This window comes from Ochotona curzoniae, unplaced genomic scaffold (genome assembly GCF_017591425.1).
Source record: "Ochotona curzoniae isolate NIBS_2020 unplaced genomic scaffold, NIBS_Ocur_1.0 contig_2210, whole genome shotgun sequence".
NCBI lineage: Eukaryota > Metazoa > Chordata > Mammalia > Lagomorpha > Ochotonidae > Ochotona > Ochotona curzoniae.
In genome coordinates, this window is record NW_024465369.1 from 53646803 (window position 1) to 53673954 (window position 27152).

General features: G+C 40.1%; 1 protein-coding gene across 1 annotated transcript in view; it reads left to right on the forward strand.

The window, feature by feature from the left end:
* PLCL1 (phospholipase C like 1 (inactive)) overlaps window positions 1-26015 on the forward strand; it is a 315730-nt gene extending 289715 nt beyond the window's left edge. The window contains exon 6 of the mRNA XM_040971940.1: window positions 24346-26015. Within this exon, the coding sequence (XP_040827874.1) occupies window positions 24346-24528 (183 nt within the window). The 3' untranslated portion in view covers window positions 24529-26015. The remainder of the gene's footprint in view (window positions 1-24345) is intronic.
* The last annotated feature ends 1137 nt before the right edge of the window (window positions 26016-27152 follow it).

Genomic DNA, 27152 nt, shown 5'->3' on the forward strand with positions numbered 1-27152 from the left:
TGACCATTGCAGTATTCTGTCCTCCTTCAGTTGACTCAGTCAACTTCCAGCTTCCCTTGCTCACTCCAATCCAGCACAAGTGTTGTTGGTTATCTTCCCAGACAGCTTTCTCTGATTGCCCTTCCCCCTAAGTTTCATATGAAGCAAACACACTAGCTTTTAATGCCATATTTGTGGCTTGTGCACAATTTTGCTCATGATCACCACCCTGACTGATGATTAGTTCACGTGTCTTTATCATACGAAATCCAGCTCCTTCAGTGTGGAAATAAACCTTTAGCATGGCGCTGAGCTTCAGCTGAAAAAATAAAAAAAGATACTGATAAGGAGCTAAGCCATGTGTTCAAGGTGATGTCACTAATAGGAGTGAACAGAGAGGTTGCAGAACTGGATGGATGTGACTCTAAAGCCTGATCTTGACTTCTGTGGTGTGGTGTCTACATCGATGATACCATGTGTCACTTGGGAAGACAGGCATGTATGCAGTTCTTGGTAGCTCTGTTAGCTTTTTGACATTTTAGGAATTTCAATTCCCCAGCTTACTGTATTGCTTCATCTTACCACCATTTCCTTCAGTTCTCTTATTGTACAAGAGTGTGTCTTGCATATGTATTTTGAATATACAGTACACTCAGGACACAGTGTGTGTATTCTGAGTATACTTTGTTTACATATTTTAGGGGAGTAGTCCAGTCCTACATTTAATAAATCCAGTCTGTTTTTTTTATTGCAACAGAGGATCCCCGGCTGTAGGCAATTGTCTAGGCTTCCTCGTACCTAGGCAAATGTTATACTGCTTAGGAGAAAAGCAGCCAATGGTTGGTAGGCATTCTGGGCCTGGTTAATGCCAAGTGTGTGTTAAATATACTAGTATGTCAGCATAATTGCCTTTTTTTTCTTAAAGATATGTTTGCAAGTCAATTCGCAGGCTCACGTTGCTGTTGCTGCTTCTGGGCAGGGAGCCAGAGGGCCCTGTGGGAAGATGACCCTGGAGCCTGCACTGACAGGGGTGCTATGGATTGCATGTAGAAGTGGGATTGGAGATGTACGAAAATGGCTGCCCCAAGGGAGTACTTCATAGGTGTGGAATGATTTCTGGAGGCTTCTAAGACCTGGTTGCTATACTCACAGGTAAACAAGGAAGCTGAGACCAGGTAGTTTAGAGGGGAGACTGAAGATCATATCTAGATTAGACACCTGCCCTTATGGAATACCTAGGTTGAGCTTGGTGGCTTCACCTGCAGCTAGGGTTGGGGGGCTTGCCACAACAGCCCAGGTTACCTCACCTGCCAGTTCACATGAGAGCCAAGAATGGACAGGACTAGGCCACAGCACCCACTAACGAGAGTTGAGACTGGTAGTCAGCCATATCAGGTCAGGATACAGCATCTGCTTGCAAGCCATGCCTGAGGTTGGAGCACCTCTAGCATGTGTGAGATCTGGGCTGTGAGCACGCCTGGTAGTGTAACTAAGGGGACATTCTTGCTAGGCTGCAGTTCCCATTGGTGAGCACTAAGGCCATGGCTGGGGGCAGACTAGGCTGAACATGACTGCACCACCGTTTGGAATATATGTGGTTGGTTCCAGGGATAGGCCAGACTGGGCTGGGCCCCAACACCCATTGGCGCTCCCAAGAGCCACAGTGTGGGGGGATGGGCTGGGCTAGGTTGCAGCACCCACTATTCCACATGATGGCCTGAACTGAAGGCTGGCCAGGCTGGACTAGGCTGTAGGACCCAATAGTGTAAGCTGAAACTGGGGGCAGGCCGGGTGGAACCAGGCTGTAACACCCACTGACAAATACAGAGGTGAGGTGGGCAATGCCAGACCTGGTCATAGCAGCCACTGACACATGCAAGACCCAGGGCTGGGAGTAGGCCTGATAGAGTAACTTCAGGGATTCCCAACCAGGCTGCTACTCCTACTGGAGAGCATAACAGCTGCAAACGAGTCTGGGCATGGATGTCACATCTATCAGCCTGCATGTGTGCTGGGTTTCATGAAGGACTGGGCTAGACTAGACCACTGCATCTACTATTGCATGCAAAAACCATAATAAGTTTTGGCCAGTCTGACTCTGCTGCAGCATCCTCTGGCAAGTGCCAGGACTTGTGGCAATTATGTCAGGCTGGACCACAGTACCCCCTGGCAAACATAAAATCTGGGGTAGGAGTGGTCCTAAAAAGGGAATTGTGGACATTCCTCTGCTGGGCAACAACTCCCACTGGTGAGCATGAGAGCCAGGGCTGGCGGTGGGCCTGGCTGGACAATGTAACAGCACTTGTTGGCATGCGGGTATGCTGGGTTTAGGGGTGTGTTGGACTTAACCACAGCAGCCATGGTTGTATATGCAAGCCAGATGGAATATGAAATGGGCCAGGCTAGACTGCTGCTAATGCTGCCATGCACAGGAACTGGAGCTGAGGGCAGACCCGTGGAGATTATTGGGGGTTGTCCTGACTAGGTTACAGTTCCCACTAGTGTGCATAAGGGTTGGGTTCATGGTGGGCTGAGTTGGGCTAGGCAGCATCACCTCTCAGTTTGAGTGGGAGATGGGGCCATTGGTAGAACTAACCAGGCAAGTACATTCACTGGTATGCGTGTATACTGATGTGGGTGACAGACTGAATCAAACCCTATACTAGCTGGTGTACACAGGAGTCAGGTGTAGTGTCACCCCAGGTATGGTTTCTTGGGGAACTCCCCAAATGAACTGTTGGACTCAAACTCCCACCACAGGGAATGTCAGAGGATATGTGGTCAAACCTTGGCATGCATGCACTGGGACTAGGCCTCTTCAGTTGCTAATGCCCGTGCAGTGGACAGCATACCAATATGCACGCAGGGGACATGACAGCCAGCTCACCTAGGCCAAGAGAGAAAGTCAAGTGCCACATGAGAGGATGGACAGCATAGGTTGGACTTCTCTCCTGCCCAAGCTTTGGCAGCAAGTGTCTGGGTGTGTGGATGCACTAAGGTAGACTTTGTCAACCAGTAGACCTTGGAAAGATTTTCTTCAACGCTGGAGCAATAGAACTAGTTATGTCTCAGAACTATCAAAACTACTCAAGTAACACCCTCAGAACATTCTTCCTCGCATCGGGGTCTCTGAGATGCTGACCTCAAATGACCATCCCCAGTCTGGGTGTTGATGTAGTCTGACAGCAAGGAGCAGCCCCTCCCCCAACCCCCCACCTGACAGAGGCGAGAAAAAGAAAAAATTGGAAACATTTGCCCCGCTCTCCTTCCTCCACACTTCAACCATTCCCATCCTAATTGCTGGCCCCAAAGAGTATGCATCCTTTTCAACTAAGTAAACAACATTAAAAAATAAATATTATAAAAAAACATAAGGAGTGCACAGTATGTGCTCAACATGTTTGTTGAATTTAGTTATGCATATAAACCTATAGAAAGATATTAACAATTATCCCAGTGGAATTTACTTTTAGTTACTGTTGCCTTTAGTTACTCCTAGGAGGATGAGAAAAAGATACTTTAATTATCTTTATGATTTTTTTCTTTTTCCTATACTGTTCAGCTGTAATTAATAATCTAAGTGACTGAACTCTGATATTTTTTCTATGATCTTTTTATAAACTCCGGATAGTTTTTATCCTTGCATTCTTTCCTCCCTTTGTGAGTTATTATTATCTTCTTACTTTAGCACTGTCACTCTTTAAATATTTATCAAGAACTCATCATATGCCTAGTACCATAAATATATGAAAATGCCTCAAGAAGGTGCCTGCCTTACTAGAACTGACTTATGTACAAATGAGTAAACCTTTCGCTTTAGTTTCAGTTAGCCTTCTGGAATCATACTCTCATGCTGAGGTCATTATTATCTTCTACAATAACTTGGAGGATGGTTGAGAAACTAAATACATCAGGAAAAGATGATTTATTTTAAGGAAAATCAGAATATTCACCGTGAATCTAGAATCAAGTATATGACTCACTGAAACTAGTGAATTTGATTCTCTTTTAAAGCATACTTTGAGATACGCAGTATGCAGTTTGACAGCAACAAATAACTATAGTTATAAAATGCTCACTCTTTAAATGTTCCAAATGCTGTGTACTTTTTAGGCCATTTGAGTTTAATAACAACCATGTGATGTAAGTACAGTTGATGTTTCTGTTTTATACACAAGAAAACTGAAAGACAGAGGGTTATGTAATAGCTAACCTTTAACAAAGTCAACTTGCTAATGATTGGCAGTTTGGAGTTGTGGGTCCTTGATAAGAGTGCTACACCTGTTACAGGAGTATTTCATATACAGTGAATGAAACAGTACAGTAATGATGGTTAACCATACTTTATAACAGTAGTTAAACCCTTGAACCTAGAAATACATAAAGGCAGAGAAATGAATGGTCAGGGAAGGGTTTGTTACTCATAGTGTAATAGAAACTGCACCTGAATTTTAAACAAAAAGGTTAAGTTGTGTTTAAGATAAGTTAACCTGTGATAGAAATTGGAACATTGAAGAGAAGCAACTGTTACAGGAGGGACAGCATCCTTCCAGATATTTATGTGTTAAAACGCTAGTGCCCAGTACATCGGAATGAGTCTGTACCTAGAGATAGGGCCTTTAAAGAGATTATTAAGTAAAGATAAAGTTGGCCCTAATTCAACATGACTGGTGTCTTTTTAAGAAGAGGAAAGTTTGATTTAGGGATAGAGGAAAGGTTCTCTGAGGATACAGGGAGAACATAGCAATCTCTAAATCAAGGAGAAGGGCCTCAGAAGAAATCTAGAATCTTGAGAAAACAAATTTTTGTTGTTTAAGACATGTCGTCTGTGGTACCTTAGCCAGCTGGAGAAAGGATGGAAGCTGAAGTTTGTACTTCCTAGTATAAAACTCATCTGGAAAAACCTTAAAACCCACAACTATCTCTTGGTCTTAGGATGGAAAATGTAATTCAGTATATTGCATTTTTTTGTGAAGTGAGTTGTCCCAAACCACATGACTTGCTTTCAGTGAGAACTGAGAAGACATTCTCCCTGGCTAGAGGAGAAGAATTTCACTGTTTTATCTCCCACCAAATATGTCCTCCAGCTCTGGCCTCCAGCAGCTGTAGTTGTTATTACCTCGCGGACACTGAAATTGCTAACTAGCGTAATGCTCAATCCTTTGACCATTTTCTGAAAAAGACTGTCATCAAACAGGACCTGAGTAACAAACGGGAAAATGTATCAGTTATAAAATGATAAGATAAGTCATAAAATGATAAGATGATTTGGATATTCTTTGCCAGGATTGAGAAATTGAAAAATGAAATTTTGCTGAGGATGAGTGATAGTGGTTCTGGGAAATTCTAGGCTCAGTGAAACTGGGTTTTCAGTGGCATTCGTTTATTTCATTTGACGAAGCAAGGCCCTGTAGTAACTGCTGGGATACAGCTTTGAATATAATGGAAGCAATCTCTGCACACAAGAAGTTTACATTCCTGTGAGAGATGCAGATGTGAAAAAGTGTCCCATTATTAGCTACTTAATTGTCATTGCAGCAAGTGCTATTTCAAGGAAGAGGCTTAAAGAGAGTGAAAAATAATTTTGCTGAATTTGCTGTGTTGTTAAAGGTTAGCACCATCTATCACTCTGGGATGTCCAAAGTAGAAAACACTAGGTTCAGGTGTCTATTTAAATATAAAATAATGAAATGGAAGCAATTTGCATATTCAGCTCCTGGGTGGCACAGGCACATGTGGGAAGTGATTACCATGGTGGGAAGCAGGGATCTAGTACATTTCCATCTTTGCAGAAAGGCTCACTGGAGAACCCAGTCTGGACTGTAGAGTTATGCCAGAATTGTAAAGCATAATACAAGAGTCCTTAACGGCTAATTCCTCAGAGAAAGGAAGATATATATATCTACAAAAATAGTCCACTTTTGGCTGCAGGCCACAGTACAAATCTCATCTAAGTCTGACCTTTAGAATGACGAATGGGACTTGGTTTTAAATTAGAGACAGATTTCTTTTTCTGAGTATTATGAATTTTGAGGTTTTGCACTCCATGAGTGTTCATTTTTGTGTGTATGAGTGATGTGCTCATGGTAGCTAGAGGATTTTTATGTATTTTTTCCTTTTGTTTTAAAAAAGCGTGACTATATACAATAGACTTCATGCAGTTTATAGAGGTATGAGGAGCATCAAAGACTGTTACTTGAAAATAGTATTATGACTTTGAGACTTAGAAGAAGTGGGAGAATTATACTTGACTTCAGTATGACCAGTTTCTATGTGTTTTTCCAAGTACAAGAAGAAAAATAATAATATGTCAATGGAGAATAAGGAAATGAGCTGTGAAAGTCTAATCTCCTTGACACTAGCATTAATGGGAGGTTTTATGAAAAAAGGCAGCCTGAAGCCAAGGATTGTAAAACAAATATGTCGTGTGGGGAACTGGCTCTTGCTGCCACACCTAAAAGTTACCTTTTGATGAGACCTGAGGTGGCTGACAAGGATCCAGTGATTTCACTGTGTCTGGTATTGAAGCATCTTCTAGCAGGTGTTAGCCTGACTATTCAAATAAATAAATATGGAAGATTAAAGAGAAAGCGTGAATGTCTCATGGGACCCTGCTAGCTGACTGATTGGAATGCTGCATGGGTCGTTCTTCATAGACATATGTAAATTTTGATTTAAACTGCACAACAAATGTGATATTACGAGATATACAAATATTAATAACAGACATCCTCCCTAGAGGAATGTAGTTTCTCAAGTCTCTAGGGGAGCAAAGTATTGAAATCTGGTCCAGATGTATATAATTCCTTCCATTTGTTTTTAGTGAGGTTGCTCTAAAATGGGTCATTTTCTTCAACGGCCTGCTTTCATTTTTCCTCTGTTAGTGTTTCCTTAGTAGTTTTTAACTACAGCCAGCCCACTGCAATCTCCCAAATGTTCATGTTTAGTCTTGTCTCTATATGTCTTTTCATGTACGATTTCCTTCTGTCCCCTCTCCCAAAATCCATAAGACATGACCCAGATCTGTCTTTGAGTGAGAATTACACTTAGGACTATAAATCCTGGTATGTTCTATAAATAGACTATCTCCTTTTGAGGTGATTTTGCTCAGTCGCTAATCTTTGTTTTATTTTTTTTCCCTCAAGTTTTTTTCAGGAAATAAAGAAGATGGAAAGAGTAAGAGGGCCATATGATGTTCTGCCCCTTTGCTGTGGGTATCCCCAAGGGATGGAATCCCTTTTGGATTCCAGACTTGTGGTGTTTTCATTCATTTTGCACTATTAGTAAGCCAAAAATCATAGACCTATTTCCTGATCTGAACCTGGCTTCTGCCAATATGGAGAGAGAAAGAGAGAGAGAGGGAAGCGGGGGGGGGAGAGAGACAGAGAGAGAGAGAGAGAGGAAGGGGGGGAGAGAGAGAGAGAGAGAGAGAGAGAGAGAGAGAGAGAGAGAGAGAATTCTTAGTTTCTTAGTAGACTGACAGTTGTAAAACTGACCTTTGTCTTTGGGGCATAGCAGAATGGGACAGGGTGAAAAGGAGTATCCATGGGGTGAAACTTTCCAAGTGCCTTTTAATTCAATCTTCCTTAGAGAGAATGTTCATGAATACATAGTGATAGCACTTTCCAAATACTAAGTAATGATAATGGCTCCTCTCAAGTAAATAATTTTACTTCTTAAAACTGCCAACAAACTACTTTAAAAAATGTTTATTCATTGATTTGAAAGTCAGTTACAGAGAGAAATGAAGATGCTAAGAAAGGAGAGATCTTCCATGCACAGTTTTACTTCCCATGTGGCCACAATGACTAGAGCTGAGCCAGGCTGAAGCCAGGAGCTTCACCTATGTCTCCCATACGGGCAGCACGGACCCTAGTTCTTGATCCACCTTTGCTGCATTTCACAGCCTTTGGTATGGAGTTGGATCAGAAAGAAAGCAGCTGAAACACAAATTGCTGCCCATATGGAATGCTGCTGTTTCAGACGGTGGCTTTACTTGCTATGCCACAATTCTGGCCCCATCGACAAATTACTTAAACCTGAGAATTTCATGTCTTAACATACTCAGTTGTGTTATTAAAATTATCCAGTCAGGATGAAGATGCTATCATGTATATAAAGCATGGATATTTAAAATGATCTATTTTACTATATAAAATAAACTTTATTGGATAATTTTTGACTTAAATTGCTGTTTTTGTCTTCATCTACAAAAGGGAGACACACAGAGAGAATTCTCATCTGCTACTTCGCTTCCCAGATTCCCAAGGTAGTGAAGGCTGAGGCAGGTTGAACCCAGGAGCGCAGAACTCCATCCAGGTTTCCCGCATGACTGACAGGAACCCAAGTAATTGAAAAACCATCTGGTGCCTTCAAGGATGCTTAACCAGGACTTTAACTGGCCTCTCGTGTAATGTGTTCTAATGGCAATGACTGTTGTACAATATTTGGCCCTGTTGACCAATTTTATGTTCCTTCTTTAAAAATTTTTATTTTTTCACTAGATTTGGAAATTAGCTACATTTCTGCCTTTGAAGGAGCATGATCATGTCAGGTTTTCCTAGCAAAGATCCTTTTTGCCTGAAAACTTATATGCAGTGTTCATTTCAAATTTAAATGCATACATAAGGTTGCCTACATACCAGTGTTCTTAATAACTCTGTTTGCTTTCTGGTCAAAGTTGAAATATGCATGACATTGACCAGTTTTACTTTTCCAAGCATTGGAGTACATACTTTTTGTGGACAATGCACTACTTACTTAAACCCAAAACAGGGGAGCCACCTGCTGGACAATATAGGAATTCTTTCCACAGATAGCCATGAGTGCATAGGACTCTGCTGACAGCTCTGCTGTTTTCCTTTTGTGTTTATTGTGTTTATTAAAATTAAATTAATATACTTAGAATTTTATGTAGTTAGTATTTCCTACTTCATAAGAATCAAGGGTCCCTGAAATAAGAAAGAAAAACAGTAGTGTCAGCAGTGTATCATGAAGATAAAATTCAAAGAACAGTTGATCCTAGAAGTAGGGGCTTTTAGTTACTCCATTTTTTAAGTTGCCTTTTTTTTTTCTTTGACAGCTCATTGTTCAGCCAAACTTCACTTAGATATAAGTATGTATAAGAAAGCTTTCATGAGAGACTTTCAATCCCCTCCAGCTACTCCTCTTCCTTTCTCCCCTCGCCCACACAGCCCAACTTCTGAACAAGGTTGTTTATACTTGCTGTATCCACTTCCTTGCCTCCCACTCAGTCTTTAGCTAACTTTAATCTGTCTTCTTTCCATGACACTCCATTAAATCCTCCTCACAAGAGTCACCAGTAACTTCCTTGTCACGAAATCTCATGGACATTTTTAACTTTTATACTCCTGACTCCTTGAGAAAATTTCCTCTGCTAATGACTTGCCCTTCCCGCACCACAGCTTCCTCGGTTTCTGAGACAGCACGCTCCCCTCTGCTCTTCCTACATGGCTGGGTTTCTTTCCAGGAGCCTTGGCGTGTTCCGTTTCTGCTCACCTGTGATTGCTGACATTTCTGAATGTCAAGCATCGGCTCTCTGTCCTCTCTCTTTGGATAATATTGTTCATGCAAACGTTTTAATGACTGTTTCTGTGCTCTCTGCGTAACCACTCACTCCTCATCCTCCGTGTCACACTTCATACTCCAACTGCCTGGCACACTGCACAGCACAGCAGGTTTGTCTGTGTTTGTCCGTATCCATCTGCGGCATGCCCTGGTGATACCTCCAGTATAGCTGCTTGAATGAATGAATGAATGAATGGCAAGCTAGAACTATCTAAAGCAGAATCCTGGGCATGGTCCTTTACCCTTTGCCTAGCTTTTTACCTCTAATCTGTTTCCAAGTATTGTTGAGCCAACCTCCTGATCGTTACCCAAAGAAATCTCTGTTCCCGCAGCCAACACCTTGGCTATCTCCATTTATCATCTGAGTTCGCAGTAAATGTCTCCTTTCCCATAAACTATGCCTACACTTTACAGCAGAGCAGCTTAAGTGACTTCTCTAAATATAAAACTATTCATGGCCATTCTGTCTTCTTCCTCTTATTTTTTTTAAAGATTTATTTTTATTTCAGAGGCATATTTACAGAGAAGAAGAGAGGAAAAGAGAGTCCTTTTCCACCAGTTCACTCTTCAAATGACCACGATGGCCAAAGCTGAGCCAATCTGAAGCCAGGTGTCAAGAGCTTTCCCCAGGTCTCCCACATGAGTGGAGGGCCCAAGAATCTGAGTCATCCTCTTCTGCTTTCCCCAGGCCACAAGAGGAGAGCTAAAGGGGAAGTAGAGCAGCTCAGACACTCACTGGTGCCCACATGGGATGCCAATGCCTGCAATTGTAGGATTAGCCTATTGAACCACAGCACTGGTCCCCCATTCTGCCTTATTAAAAACCTTTCCGAGGTGTCCCATCACTCATGCTCCTTTTGCAAAGTCAAGCTTCTACAGAGCTAATGTCTGTGACGTGCCTTCTCGGCCCCCTCCTTCCTTTCCAACTCTAGCTTTCCTGGCCTTCCTCTCCAGGCACCATTCCAGCTTCCCTCCAGTTGCTTGGAGTTGGCAGGGTTGTGCTAGGGCTCAGCAGCCACCCAGGTTGTGCCTTCCCTGATCCCTGGGAGCCCCTGCCCTGTGGTTTGTACACTTAATGGGAACATTATTACCTGTGACTTGAGTATAACACAGGTGCCCTGAAGCCAGGATGCCTTCACTAACATCTCTCCTCTGCCACCCTTCCACTCAGGAGGCCTAGGGAAACCTGCTACCAGTTCCTGCAGGACCGGTTCTTCCCCATCGTAATGGTTCAGTTGCTTTCTTGTCCCTTTCACACTAGATAGTCTTGCTTATTTAACAGTTAAATTATGAATTTTAATACAACAATTTTAGACCAAACTCTAATGAGTGAATGGTAGACTTAGAAAATCACGTGAACTCAGAGATCTCAGCAAGCCCCCATATTTGTTAGAAAAAGAAACTACAGTCTGCTCGAGTCAGGGGACATTTCTGAGACCCAATGACCAACTTGTAATTTATAGATCATCCTCTGTGCTGTAGATGCCAGCTGTGACCTCTATTTTCGGTGAGAAGTGTGCTTTAAAATCTATTTTATATTTATTATTATGGCTAAACATTGATCACATCTGCTGTTTCTCATTCAGCTTCCTCCACTCCACGTATGGGTGGAATTTAGCTTAGAGGTTAAATGCCCATATCCCCTATTTTAGTGCCTATGTCTGCACCCAAGCTTCACCTCAAAAGCACATGATAGCTCAAGTAAGTGTGTCCCTAGAATAATTCATCTGAGAGACCTGAACTGAATACCCAGCAGCTTGCTTTTGCCTAAGTCAGCCCTGGAAGTTGGAAGTTGGGAACACTGGAGGTGATTTGTTCTCTCTCTCTCTCATTTGTGTGTGTGTGTATGGATGAATGCCCCTCAATAAATAAAAGCAAACACATTTTTCCTATATGAATGATTGGGAACCGAGAACATTCAGAGTTCCCTAGATAGGAGTGTATATCATACTCTAGAAACCTGGGAAAAAGAGCCATGCCATAGGCAGCCAAGTATGGAGTTTTGGGATAGAAGATCAAATTTTAAGGAAATTTTTTTCTCCCTTGTCCTTGGGTACAAGAATTTGTGGTTTTCGCACTGGACCTGTGGCCTCAGCGGACTGTACTCTGAACCCACTCTTCTTTTTTCTGTATATTTTCTAACATCTCTTTCTGTTGGTAACTGATCCCCAAATCACACCAAAGTCACAGCTCCAAAGCAGTGGATCTGGTGGGATTGTCTTGTTGCTGTCATTACTGCCTGCCTGGCATGAGGCTATCTGTAGGTCACTGGTCAACTATTCACTGACCATGTATGAACTGTCAGTCCAACCCATTGTGGCTGGGGAAGGTCAGGACCATCCCAGCTCAAGGTCAACCAGAGGCTATTTTATTTAGGTGGAAGTCATTGACCATAGATAACAAGGAGTTCTGGATTTTCTACATGGAGAACATTATAAATTCCTCTCTTTATGTTGTTCCCCAAATCCGAAAGGGAATTGAGTATGACTTTTCTCTCCTGCTAGTTGCTGATAGTTTGATTTGCACAGTAATCTATCTTGGGAAGAGTATTCTGGAAAGGAAGGGGGATGAAGGAGATGTCAGAATGACACAAAACTGAGTGGGTTTGGTGAACGCATGGTGAATTTTTCCAACCATGCGTATTTATAAAATTGATTTAAAAATAAGAATATAAGAATGATGGTCTTTGACATTTACAAGAAATGTTTTGACAAATGCATGTGATGACTTAATGGTGCATGTTCCACAAATTCAATAGGAAGAAAGTTGGGAAAATGTGTCTTTCAAGTCAGTGGTATTTACTGCTGGGAACTCACCGAATTTCCCAGAGTACTGGCTGTCACTCATACTTTCATTCTGACTTTGCGTAATTGGGTAGTTGTTTTTGAAGGTAATGGGAATGTGTAAATCAAGAATGGATTCTGGATTTTTAAAAGTGGTGACTCTAATATGGGCTGTTTGTTCAAATGTAATATACACTGTGTGCCAGACTGAACTATTGAATGGATGTACATTTATTTGGGAATGATGATATCATTATGGAAATATAGAACATCCTTATTCCCATGATGCTCATACTGATATTTAGAGTGAAGTTTACACAGATGAGCCGAGATGGATAAGTTGATCAAACCCCATGACACAAGAGGAACAGTTTGTAAATATGAATGTTCTTTCTACTTTAGTGTAGGGTTTAGACATGTTTAAATAAACACGAAATTTAAGAAAAATATGTTGCTGATAATTTGATATGAATGGCTGAGTTTCAGATTCAAAACTTGATCTAGTCTCAGATTAGGTCAAGAAGGCCTTGACACTGCCTTTGAATTACAATAGTCTCATTAATTACCAGATCTCCAAAGCAGTTGCTATGGAGGAAGCTGCATTGGCCCCAATCCTTAATTTTCTCCTGAAGAAGTAGCATGTTTGCTTTGATAGCTCTTGAACTTCATTCATTTAAGAAAACAAACAAACAAATTCTCATTTCGGTAAAGAGTATGTGACTCTGGGCTCCCCTGCAGTGGCTGGCTTGTAAGTGCCTGGCCACTCCAGCCCACATAGCTCCTAGAACATATGTCCATATGGCAGGTTAAGTAGATGCCCTGAAGGCATTGAATGGACCAGCCTTGCATGGACCAGGGTGAATCCTCACAGGAGATAAAATAGTAGTTTGCGAAGAATATAGAATAAATGTCCTGATAAACGTGACTGGGCCAGACGCAGTCCTCTAACTGGGCTGTAGGAGGTGTCATGCATGTGGAAGGCGATGTGAATGGTGCCCTGGATTTGTGCAACAGCGCAGCGTCAGGCATCATGACAAAGCCAAGGATCCATTCATATTCTCAGCACTGCAGAGAAGGTAAAGTGACTGAGGCCTTTTGTGATCAGTTCGCTCAGGTTGAGGACTGCAACCACTGCATCTATATATTTATTCTGCCATTTTTGCAGAATTAATTTTGGATGGACAAGTAACCAATAATTTGAGCAACATATCAGTAAGTTTTTAAGGGGAAGCCTTACTGAGACACATACTAGAATGTGCTTTTTGGAAATACAATTCTCATGATACTGCTATCTTGCTTGCCTTTGTGAGTTTTGGAGTTTGGGACATGTCACATCTTTCGAGTGGTTGTAGGTGATTTTTATGGAGTGCAAATTACGTGAGTAGGCCAAGTACAGATTTTTATAGGCGCTCCTCTGTGTTTGGCTTGTGGCACCTGATATGCTAGTATGGATTTAAATGGTCAATGTCATTTATTATCCTTAGAAAGTGAATTTGAGGAATTGGAACTTTTCAGCAGTGTTTTGTTTGCTGTGCTGATGGTGATGGCCTTATATCCCTAAAGTTTCCTGTGAAAATGGTAAAGGTGTCCCATCCAAGTACTAACCAGGCCCGACCCTGCTTAGCTTCCGAGATCAGACGAGATCGGGCACATTCAGGGTGGTATGGTAGTGGCGAGATTGGTAGCGAGTCATGAATGGTGAACTATCAAAACCACTTGAGCAAGTATCTCAGAGCATGCCCCACATCCGGGACTTGGGGTGGGTGGGAAACTGGGTGGGGCTTCTCCCTCAGTGTCCCCCTTTACCTCAGATACAGGAAGGATACAATGTGGAAACAATAGTGTTACCCACTTCCCTATAGCCCTTGAACCTTTTTACCCCAATTAACTAAGTAAAGATTGTCAAAATATAATAAAAAATATATATATTAGAAAAAAATAAAAATACTGATTTATAACAACAACAACAACAAAAAAGAAAATGCTAAAGGTGGGCTAGTCATCTCCTGCTTTTTCTTATTGGATCTGTTTTTTTTTTTTTTTAAGATTTATTTATTTTTATTGCAAAGTCAGATATTCAGAGAGGAAGATCTTTTGTCTGATGGCTTACTCTCCAAGTGACTGCAACAGCCAGAGCTGAGCCAGTCTGAAGCCAGGAGCCAGGAACTTCCTCCAGGTCTCCCACATGGGTGCAGGGTCCCGAGGCGTTGGGCCGTCCTTGACTGTTTTTCCAGGTTACAAGCAGAGAGCTGGATGGGAAGTGGAGCTGCCGGGATTAGAACCGGCGACCATATGGTATCCCTGCGCATTCAAGGCGAGCACTCTAACAGCTAGGCCACTGTGTCGGGCCCTGGATCTGTTGACAGAGATGGAGAGGAGCACAGAAAAAGGAAGGCAAGAGCAGAGAACAGGAAAATCAGTTAAGTCAGTTTATTGAATGGCTCTTTTACAAAGTGAATGCAAGAGAAGGCTCAGGGTATGGAATCAGCACACACCGTACGTTCGTAAAGCTTTCTGCAGTTGTGTTTTTGAAGTTTAGCTCAGGGTCTTCTCTTTCTCAGCTCACTGGTGTTGAAGCAATTTTGTTGACATTTTCTGTAAGTGGATTAGGCTCACAGTCGTTTTTGCCCAAAGCAAACAGCTTCTTAAACAGAGCCCCCTGGTAGAAACTTATCTTATAACATCTTCAAAAATACAGCAGCTCTGTCACAGGAAGATACTGCTTGTCATTGATTTCGTTTGTTGACACATGATTTCATTTCAGTTTTACTTTCTCATCTGGCATCCATCAGACAGCTGCAATAATATTTTCATTCCAAGGATGAGCAGTCTTTGTGTGTTTGACGCTGAACAATGCTGCAGCCTCTAAATTATAAACAAAGGAAGCTTCTCATGGGGAGAAAATAACCCGTTCAGGGTCCTCCCTGAAAAGCTCCCACATCAATGTAGTTATTACTTATTGCCAAAATTCTCGGGTCCTTCATAGGCCTAATGGGTGACATAATCCTGCTTCTCATTTTCAGGAACCATTTGTTTCCCACTAAGGAGCCCTTGCTGATACGTCAGTTTTTTTTTTAAATGTCAAGGCATGTTTGATTCCTTATATTTTATCCTTTTAAAGATAAAGCACAGTGGGTTTAACTATAATTGTTGCTACTTGACAACAAAATCTGAAATCCTTTAATTTTCTGTTGGTAGAGTGATACATCACACTCGTTAGAACTGATGATGTGTGCTGCACATTGTTTAAAATGATGTGCAGCTATTAGTACTCTCAAGCTCATGCTGCATCTATGAAGGTGGAATCAGTGACAGGCACATTGTGGAGGAGATGGAGGTATGGAGTACTCCTTCCTGAAGTTGGAAAACCTGTAAGGAGTAGAGCCAGGATGGGAAAAAATATTCTTTCTGGCACTGGTGTCAGAAGTTCACCTGTCTAACAGTATGGTACAAATCAAGGCTCTGCACCAATTTCTTACCATAAGCAGGTCTGTTCCTTCACCAGTTGTGGAGTTCTGGTTTTACTCCCAACCTGTATGTGCTGCCGTCAGGTAGGAGGGTTTTGTTTCATTTTGTTTTTTCTTGGCCAAAGGGAGGCTCATAAGAATTTCAGAAAGTCAGTGTTCCCAGGAGTCTGTGAGTTAGCTGTCAAGTCTCACATGAGTCCCATCCTTTAAAGTGATCCGCTTGTGCCTGTAATGAATCTGATCCTTGAATTTTTTTTTTTTTTGCTTTGACATATTGGGGTTGATGTAACTTTATATTAATGTCTTTAAATTAAAAATCACTCTTTTTTTCCTTGCAGTGTTTCCCCCACTCATGGATACTGTACCATTGTTTTCATATACCAGTTTTCTGAAAAATTGTCTCAAGTATGATTATTAATGTTCCCAAATTCCATACCTCCATTGAGGACAAGGGTCAGGAATGACAGTATCAGCATGAAACTAGTTATTTATTTCTTGGACATTTGATGGGTTCCGGCCAAGATTTTTTCCCCTCTGGCAAACCAAAGAGACCTGAAGCTGCTTTGTTTCTCTGCATTTCTGTTATATAAAATGTGCAATATGTCTCACAATCTGTCTAATTATCAAAGAAAGCAATATGGTGATGAAAGAGGATCTCTGTGCCTGGGAAGCAAGCATTAGCTTACTTCCTTCACATTTATTTCTTGTATGAATATAGTCTTCGACTGCCTTCCTGGGCCACAGGCAGGGAGCTGGATGGGAAGCAGGGCTGCCGGGATTAGAACCGGTGCCCATATGGGATCCCAGCACGTCTAATGCCAGGACTTTATCTGCTAGGTTACTGTGCTGGGTCCCTAAATTACCATTTCCTGATTTCTCTTTTGTATTATAAATCTAGAGTACTGCATTTTAAATAATGTATATGGAGTTTATATTAACTATGTATTTGTTTTATCAGAATAAGGGGAATTTTACAAAATATTTGATTTAAAGTACCTTGATTTTGATGGGATTGAGAAACATGTCGAAATCTTGTATATAGTGTGTATTAAGTTCTGGTGAACTTCTTTGTTGAGTACGTCGCAATGCAGAGGGCTGGTTTGCTTTGCAGTTTTACAACTTGACAGCAATTTTTTTTCTTTTTATTATTTCACTACTCTTTGAAGACTTTTGGAATCGATAGTAGGTATAAGTCAATCACAGTACAGCTTGTTTGTGAATCTTCATCCTTACTACATTCCACACCCCCCACAATTGCACCCTGATGCATTGTGGGATTGTCCTCATTTCTTTAGGCAAACAAGCTTTTTGAGCCAAATATCAATTTGTACAACTGGGTCCCCCATGTTTCTTCAAGGAACAATCCAGATCTCTTTGAGTCCCTCAGGGCCACATTTTGTGAAGCCCACATCATGGGTACATTTGTAAATGTTGATGGTATTTCTTCAGGTCACTACTTCATTGATGACACAACACTCCTTTTTAAAATTAAATATTTTTTTTTGTTGGAAACTCAGATATACAGAGAGGAGGAGAGACAGAGAGGAAGACCTTCCATGCGTTGATTCACTTCCCAAGTGTCCTCAATGGTCAGAGCTGAGAGCTGATTCAAAGCCAGAAGCCAGGAGCTTTTTCAGAGTCTCACATGTGGGTGCTACTGCTCTGGGCCCACAACAATCATTTTTAACACCCTTCCTTACAAAAGCCATTCTCTCTGACCCAAGTTGGGAATGGTGAGTTAGGAATTGTGGGAGGAGGAAAGATTCATTAAATGTTGCTAATGTTGTTGCCCATCACTAATGATACCTGTTATATATAAACTTTGTTGTTACTAGAATATTACTAAGTTTATTGTTATGGTGTGAGTGAGTAGTGTCTAAATAATTTTTAACTGTGGATAGTACTTTGTATACAGACACAAAGAGGTCTCTTGTGTATTAAAAACTATATTAAAGATAATATGACTAATATAATTTAATTCTATTATTCATTGAACCATTGAACTAGACTACTCTACAATTGTTCAATTGTCCAGCCGTATTTTTTCTGTGTTCGAGTGAAAATTCAGCCTTTTCAGTGGAAAGTAGAGTGCCCTTTAAATATCTTATCAAGATGCTAAAAATAATAAACAGGGGTATTGTTAACCAAATGCAATCAATCATATTGCGTGTGTGTGTGTGTGATTAAATGTCCACATCTCTATACCTTTGCATACTACACATCGCTATACCTTAGCCCCCAAACCTTAGAATCTTTTATATAAGCCCTAAGCCATAAGGCTTTCATTCTGGAGAGCAAGAAAATTTTCAAATAGCTAAACCTTTTAGAGATATAGACTTAGTGGCTTGCATACATTTCTTAAAGAATAAGGTCTTCATTCCAGAGGGCAAGAATCCTGGGAATTCCTTAAAGAATCTCACCCAATATTGCAAACAGTCAGTGTACCAGAGTGTAACATCAAGAGAAATACATCTACTGTGACATAAAAATAATTTCTTGATCTGATATTTTAACTTCTCTATTGGAGGACATTTTAACCCTCATTTATACTTCTTAGGAGAAAGGCATTTGACCTCTTCAATTGATGCAGATTCCCCAAAAGCATGAAATTGATCTAGCAAGATGATGGCTGTGTACAGCCCACCACAATATGGTCTACCAAATGGTAGCTGAAAGAAATAACGAGCTCCTCACACTGCCATGGTGTCTACAGCTGACTTCTACTGCAGGGCTGGAATTGACCAAGAGAAGAATATCAGGGAAATGAATCGTTTTGTGGGTGCGCAGAGATACCCACATGAATTGGCCTGGAGGCAGTGCTGCGTTTGTTTATGTGTGTAGCTGTGTATACATGGGGTCTTCTCTATTCCCAGAGTTCCAATTAGTTGTTTTAAATATTTGTGGTATGCTCTGAGCAACCCACTCATTTCCTTCACATGTAATGTTCTGCTTTTTCGTGCACTGATAGTACAGAGGATACTACAGTTCATGGGAAAAGTGGCTGGAAAAGGGCCGTGGTTGTCTTTTGTGAGCTCCTCTGCCAAATTGAAGCTGAATATTTTCAAACACTGGAAGGGAAATGCATTTCTTGGTAAGAACAGGAATAACAAAAGTCCTAGATGTGTTTTGGTAGATTTTAAAGTATGTAAATAATAGATAACTTACATTTAGAATTCTAGTTTCTTTTGAAGTATCCAGTAGATGCTAGTTACTATCTCGTGTTGTAGGAGTGTGTTAATGCTGTAATAAATGTATTAATAATAATCAAAATTGAGATAATGTGATACAACAGCCTGATTTACAATCTTAGTTCTATTAGATCAGATAATTCCTGATTTCTAGATAACACATTTTAATTATAGTTTATTGTTGTTGGAAGGATTTGTTAAGAGATACTTAATGCTTGCTTCTGAAACATTCATTGATCATCACTAATTCTTGGGCTCAAAACTTCTATGATCTCTCTATAGTTTTTCACAATTCCAAGTGTTACTTTAAAAACTATTTTTTTAGGATTTCATGGACTCTCACATTTAGAAGTCACATAACCATGGAGGCTGAGTGTTGACATTGCTCTTGGCACTGGGTCAGTCCGTTTGTTGCATCAACATCAGCGTGCCTGAAAGGCTGTCTTGTTAGGCTTACTCTTTTTTGAGCTGAAGCAGCCCTTCTCAGGGCAGACATTTGGAGCTATCTTCCAGTTACTGGGAGCCATCGTCCAGTACCATGGGAGGAGTTAGATGATGGCGCAAGTACTTGGGGCCCTCACCACTTAGATGGGAAAACCAGGTGGAGTCCTTGACTCCTGGCTTTTTCCTGGCCAAGCCCTGGCTATTGCAACATTTGGAGAGTAAACTGGCGAATAGAGGAAACCTCAATGTCTCCATTTGTCCACTTTTCAAATAAATAGAAGTACATCAAAATGTTTAAAAAACATTCCTTCTCATTTATACTTTCCTGAAACATTCCCAATATCAAAGTAGAAAACTGTAAATTCTTGCAGTTGTTATTATAGATAGAACTGTAGCAGCAGCTTTAATCTTTCTTTCAACTTGAGTGTTCAGTGGCCAGACTGTCCATTAATTTTGCATTCCATTCCATAACAGTTCCAGGTTTATTCTAATATGCAAGAGATGTTTGACTTGGGATGCCCTAATAAAATGAATTCCCCTGGGTTTTTTTTCTCTCCATCCTCATCTAAGGCTGCTGTTTTGAGAATAAATCTAAAGCATTTCCATTAGAATACTTTGCTAAAATACTCCTAAATGAATATGGTGTAGTTACTGATACCTTTAGGTAGCTTGATCTGAATACCCAATTCATCTTGGAGGGGATGATGCACAGGGCAGTGACCTTTGAAGGGATAAGATCTGGTATTAGCTGCATAATTAGGGAGGGGTTAAGGAAGATTTGATAGAGGAGAAAGGGAGAGAGGAGGAGAGCTTGAACTGGATGGTAAGATGAAATTGGTGCATTTAAAATGGGAGAAAACTTAGCATTGTAAGGAATGACAGAAAGGGGGTGATTGATAGTTAACTTTGTTCTTTCTAGAATTTGCCTTGAGTGAATATTTTCTGGTTCTGGTACCTTTATTGGCAGGACTCCAAGAGAGACAGTATATGATTTTTTGAGTCACATCACAACAGAAAGATGATCTCTACAACTCCTTCTTAAAAAATAAAAACAAAAAATTAAAAAAAAAAACCAACCAGAACCAAAGCCCCCCAAACCCCAAAGCAAACAAAAAATCCCCACACATACAGAAAACAAGCTTCGTCATTCACGTTGCTTCCTTTTATTAATACTTGAGTTTCTGTTGTTTTCCTCCCTGTATTGTGTAGCCAGCATGTGTTGTCTCCTGGGTTATCGGGGATGATGTAGTCATGTTCTTGTGCACTGGTACAAAGTGTTTTCTCCAACTGGCCATTGTTTTCTAGAGAATCTGGCTTCTATTTGCCAGAACTGGCACAGTCTGGCATCGAAGTTTGGATGCCACCTCTCAGAACCCATGGGATGAGATCCCAGCAGATTAAAATATGCCTCATAACCTGTTGTGTGAAAGGGGGACTTAAGAACATTATGAATAAATAGCATCAAAGTTATTATATGTTTCATTGTTATCTTCCAGTAAGGGAAAAAAGTCAGTTTTGCTTTTATTATGTATTTAAAGTGATTTGTGAACATTTGAAAGCTTAATGAATGGGAAATTCTTAAAAGTAATGCTATGAAAATGAATGTAGTATGACGTTATTGTCACAACTTATTTTTAAAGGAATCTCTGCATTTGTGAAAACAGTAGCAAAATGCATATCTGTAAAATCTTGTGGATGCATTTTAAGCAAGTTAGTCACATTTATTTTAAGTACACACAGTATGAAGATGTTTATTATAGTAATAGACAATGTTAACTGCTCTGCAGATCATATCCTATCATTTGCTTAAAATAGCTTCTCAACATATTTTCTCAACATTTTAAATCTTAGAACTCTGAGGGAGACCATTACATTTTCATTCTCTTTTTTTTTTTTCTCACAAGAGTAAATAGCCCAGAAAGAAGTTGATGGAAGACGTGGTAACTTTTGTTCTCGCCAGGTTTCCTTGCTGTACCCTCTCTTCCTGACTCTAGAACCCATCTCTTTGTTCTGTCAGGCTGTGCCACATGGACAATAACCTTCTTATTCATGCTGCTGTTGTTGGTAACAATGAAGAGGAGGATTTAATGTGCTTTGGGGAGAGGCACAATTTGCCTTTGTGAGGTGCCATGTAATTTGGTAGTTAAGGAACCCTTGCTAGAGTTAAACCTGCAGCTTTACCACCTGACAACTGCATGGCTTTGGAGAAAGATGGTGTTTTCGCATCAGTAAATTGAGATCAAGAATTACTTTTTTTTTTTTTTTTTTTTGTATTTTGATGACTCCTGCCCCCCTTCTTGCACAGTAGGGCGACTTTCCCAATGATGTCATGGTGACTGAATGAACAAAGAGAAATAATCACACAGACTAAGCATGTTAACATTGCATTATTATTGGGGAATTGTAGTTTTCAGACTGGGCATGACTTCATTTTTCCATGTTATGGGTAGGTTTGTTCATTATGTCTTTACTGTTACTGTCCCGTCTCTGCTGATGTGGTGAATATTTTTTCCTTAGAACACACTTTCTCGCTGATAATCTTTGGTATCCTATTTCTACACTTAGACTCATTTGTAAACATGACATGTGGAATAGAGCACTGCACCAGGAGGCCAAAGACCTGAACTTTAGTTATTAACAGGCTGTCACCTTGTTTAACTTGTTTAACTTCATCAGGCTGACTTAGCTTTGTTTCTTCTCAAGAGAAAGTTACACTTATTCCATGAGTGAGGTACTTAAGGGTAAGTCCATCCAAACACAAACATTAACAAAATCCACTGTTCACCCCACATAAAGGTGTATTAGAAGAACTGAACCTGTCATTACATAGGATGTAACTACCAAGAATGTGAGAAATTCTGAGGTGTTTTAAATGCTTGTTTTCTCATACAGCCTAATAAACAATACTGTATTAAGTTAGAGATGGAGTGGTGCACATGGATAACTGTGCACGAGGCAGTTGTCATACTCTTCCTCCGAGCCTCTGCTATGTGGAAGTGTGCCATCAATCAGCGTGACTCCTTTCCTTACTTGCCCATCTCGTTGGTCGCTGTTTCAGTCACATTCTTAGGTGCTGCCATGAGAATGCAGAGCAGAGAGAGAAGGGAAGCTTTGTCTTTTGTCTATGCCTTATTCCTCGTTCAGACCCTGGGCCAGTATTATTGTATACACTTGGTCATTGTAATAAGCTCATATGAGCTCAGACAAGAAACAAAATAGTGAAAATTTTTTCTAAGGCACTTATGTAAACTACCAGCTAATGTGTTCCCATGTTGTTCATTTGCCTTTCTTATTTTTATTGATATGGTGAGCCTCTGGAGATGTGTTTCCTGCATTAGCCAGATGGGGAACATTGTCTGCAGGGTGATGAAATATGCAGGAGGAATGAGGATGGCAAGGGCAGATTTCAAGGATTATCCAATATATTACAAACCAGCATGAGAATGTGTTATTTATTTTATAGAACATGATTTGAGCTGTAAGCTCTTCTATATAGAGGAGATGACTTCCTTGTCAATTTTTAAGGCAAATCTTTCCTTGTTTTTATCCAAGTCTAGGAATACTACAGCTGGATTGGGTAGGAATGGCAGCAGGCTGCAGAGTCTTAGAGCATGGTAATGGGTTGACTGCTCTCTCAGAAATTGGTTTTGTGGTACAGCAGGTTAACTGTGTTTGTGGCACTCTCTTCCTGTCTCAGGCCATGGTTATGGGTTGGGTTCTTTCAGGAATTGACATCGTGGTACAGTGGGTTAACTCTTTGATTGTGGCACTGACTTCTTGTCTCAGAGCAGTGTTTGAATCCTGGCTGCCACACTTTCCCTTGAGCTCCCTGCAAATATGCCTGGAAAAGCAACAGAAGGTGGCCCTTACACTTATGTAGAAGTCCCAGATGGAGGGCCTGGTTTCTGATTTTGGTGTGTTCCAGTCCCAGCTTTGGGGGCCACTTGACTGGTGAACCTGTGGAATGAAGAGCTCTTTCTGCCTATGTCTCCCTCTCTGTCATTCTGCTTTGCAAGTAATTAACATAAATCTTAGAAAAAGGGAAAGAAGAGTGTTTCTCATTACAAGTTTTTCAAGTGGCAGCCAGCAACCCCAGAACTGGCTGGCAAACTCAGGTTAAAGTCCTTGACTTGAAGAGCAGAGTCACTCATTTTCTTTATCTATTCATCATTTGCTAGACACATAAGTTGTTTGGATTCTTAGGTTATTTTGAAGTGTTAAAGAAGAGGCAGTGCAGATGACTCTGACACGCTACTTTAATTTCTCTTGAATGTATAACCAGTAGTGGGACCGCTAGATAATATAGTTGTTGTTTTAGTTTTCTGTTTTGATGACCACCTCCCTCTTTCCACACACACTGTTTTCTATAATGTGTGCACTCATTTATGTTTCCAGCAACAGTACGTCAGGATTCCCCTTTTGCTACATCCTTGCCAGCACTTGGTATCATTTCTCTTTTGGTACTATAGAGCCATTAAAAAAAAAAGGATGAAGTTTTGTCATTCAGAAAACACGGATGGAATTAGAAGTCATTATGCTTGGTGAAATAATCCAAGCACAGAAAACATGATCTCACGCATATGTGGAATGTAAATAGTTTGATTCCATAGAAGTGACTGCAGAGGGTGAGGCGAGGGAGGGAAGAGGACAGATTATTTAATGACTGCTAAATATAATGCATGTATAGAAATGTCACACAGTACCTTATGACATGTATAATTGTTATTTGTCAGTACTGCAATGAGACATACTTGATTTAAACTCTGGCCACAGTGAGCTTGCAGGTCTGGATCCATTTCTTCTTTCAGCAATGGCACAAATATATAGAGCAATGTAATTCGGGATAAGCATGATGTATAACGTTCCTCTTTGGTATTTATTTCTCCCTGTTTGTAGGGCCAAGGAGATCTGTTGAAGAATGCCAAAAATGAAGCTATTGAAAACATGAAGCAGATCCAGCTGGCGTGCCTGTCTTGTGGACTGAGTAAAGGCCCCAGTAGTGGGACTGAGACCAAGAACAAGCGTAGCCTGGAAGCCATCGAGGAGAAGGACGGTGGCGAGGAGAACGGGAAGCTGTGATGCTGTGCAGTATGGCACAATCACCCAGCCTCTTGTTAAGGATTCATGTTTCTCAGCCTTGCTTTTTTTAGCTTTTTTCTTTTTAAAGAAATTTACAAAGAAAGACATCCTGTACAGATTATGGGACATAAACATTTTCACAATGGCAGTATTTCTATGTAGTTAATTTATCAAATTTAAGACATTCAGTAGCAGTGTTTTAAATTCCTAGTTGTATGTATACGCATGTATGAATTCTTGTGGAAGTGTATGTGCTTATGGGTGTGTGTGTGTGTGGAAAGAGAGAGAGAGAGAACGAGAGAAAGAGAGAGAAAGAGAGGGAGATTCTGACCCTGTTGAACCCTATTCTGTATTGCATTATTCATTTAGTAAGTTATTCCTTTACATTATCATTTTGGAACAAATTTGTTAGTCTGAAATTCTAAAGAGCACTTATTGTAACCTGTTGCTGTGTTTAATTTTACTTCTTTGCCTCTGCTATTTAATTTAAAGATCTTAGCACAAACTATTGCTGAAGGAAGTCAAATTTATCAAAGTACAGATGTTTTGATAGATTAAAGATTAGAAAAGTTTGTAAGAATCACAATATAAATAAAAATAAAAGATAAAGCAAAAGATCAGAATTTCTCAAAAGATCAGTGAAGCGATTTCTTTAGTGACCTCTTTAAATATTTATTTTAAAAAATCAACTTTAGAAAGTTTTCTGGAGTTGTTTACCAAGCCTGATTTTAGAGGGAAAGCTGGTCATAAATAAGCATAAAGCCATTGTATGTGGTATTCTGAAGCACATTGTCGGCTCTGTTGTCAGTTGGATGTTGCTACTACAAAGATATTCAGTTATGTGATTTGAAAATTTGTAGGAGGGTCTTATTCTCCCAAACAGGGAGTCTAGCATCCATTGCCTTTAAAGACAAGGAAAGCTAAGAGGTGTTGAATTAGACTGAATATAATTTAGAGTACTAAATTTAAAGTAAGATATGTTCAAACAATGCTATAACATCATGTTGAAATCATATATATTTTATAGGTCAGATAACATCTTTGTGATGATTTATGAACTGACTACAGAATGTCTGTGATATAGTTTTAACACATACAGAAAAATGCTCACAAAATGAAGTAGGTTACTAAATAGGGTACATATATAATTGTATCTAGATAATTTTTACCCTAATTTCTTCATAAAGTACTTGAGTGTGATGTTTGTTACCTCCAACAAAACTAAATGTTCAATGATTATGAAAGAATATATTTATTTAAAACATTGCTTTTATTTTGAAAAGCTTCATAATTAATTTAACAACATACTAATTTGGGAGGATGTAGAGAAGATAAGTGCTGAAACTTTTTGATTATGAACATCCTGTATAGCTACTGTGTTATTTCTGACTTCTTAACACTATTATGTTCATGCTGCACTTTGCTGAAAGAGTAAAGATATGAGAAACGCTTTTATTGTTCTTTTATTGCTAATTTATTAAAAGGAATAGTGAAAATCAGTTACTATATCAGAGATACCATCAACATTGCTACATTTTTAATATACTTTAAGTGTGTCCCACAAGATTTTATGTTAGATCCCTGGTACTGGTTTTTTCGAGGTGGTGGGGACCTAAAGTTGGGGTCTGGTAAAAGGTTCTTAGATCCTTGCATGAGTAGCTGTAGGAATGCACCCGGCCCCCGAGTAATCCTCTGGCTTACTATTTGGCATTTCGATCTCTTCCCTCATGTGCTCCATCAATTGTGTTGCCATGAACTCCTCAACAGAACCAAGCAGGAATGAGTGACGAGCCACTGAACTTCCAGAACGGTGCACTAAATATACCTCTTTCCCCTTATAATGCTTTATAGCATTACAACCTCATATGCATTAAAAAGTATTATATTCATGCAGACCGGACTAATACAAAGGATATGCTATTTCCAAGGTCCAGAGATGGTGGTCTATTCCCCGGGAGTAAGTCAACACATGGGAAAGAAGTATCTGAATTCTTTTAAAGGCAATTTTCTGATAACATAGAGTACCCTGAAAAACTTTCTTGCCCTGCATCATAATTGACCTCCTGGTAGATGGAATATTTACTGAAACTATCTAAGACCCTTATGATTAAAAACTAAGAAGAAGAAGAAAGAAAGAAAGAAAAAAGGAAGTGAGGTTGGCAAAAGCAAAGCAAGCCTTAAGTCAAACAATTGCTTTTTCTTACTTGTGGATGTATTCGCTTCTTGAATTCCACTTGGATGCATTCGTACCTTCATCAATGACATGATAAAGGAGGTGATAAAGAGTGACAAATTTTTTTTTTCATTATACTATTAAATTCTGTTACGTGTCTGCCTTTTTTTTCTAGACATGAATTTCAATAGTAAAAGTTTCCTTCTATTTACTTAGTCTTTTTTTTTTTAATTGTTGCTTACATTGTATTATGTAGTACAGTTTTATAGGCGCTGGGGATTCCCCCCACCCCTCCCATACCCCTCCCCCCATGGTGGATTCCTCCACCTTGTTGCCCAATACTACGTCAATTAATTCCATAATGTTGTATATTGATACTTAGTCTTTTTAAAAAAGATTTATTTTTATTTGAAATGAAGATATATGCAGGGAAGGAGAGAAAGAGAAAAAG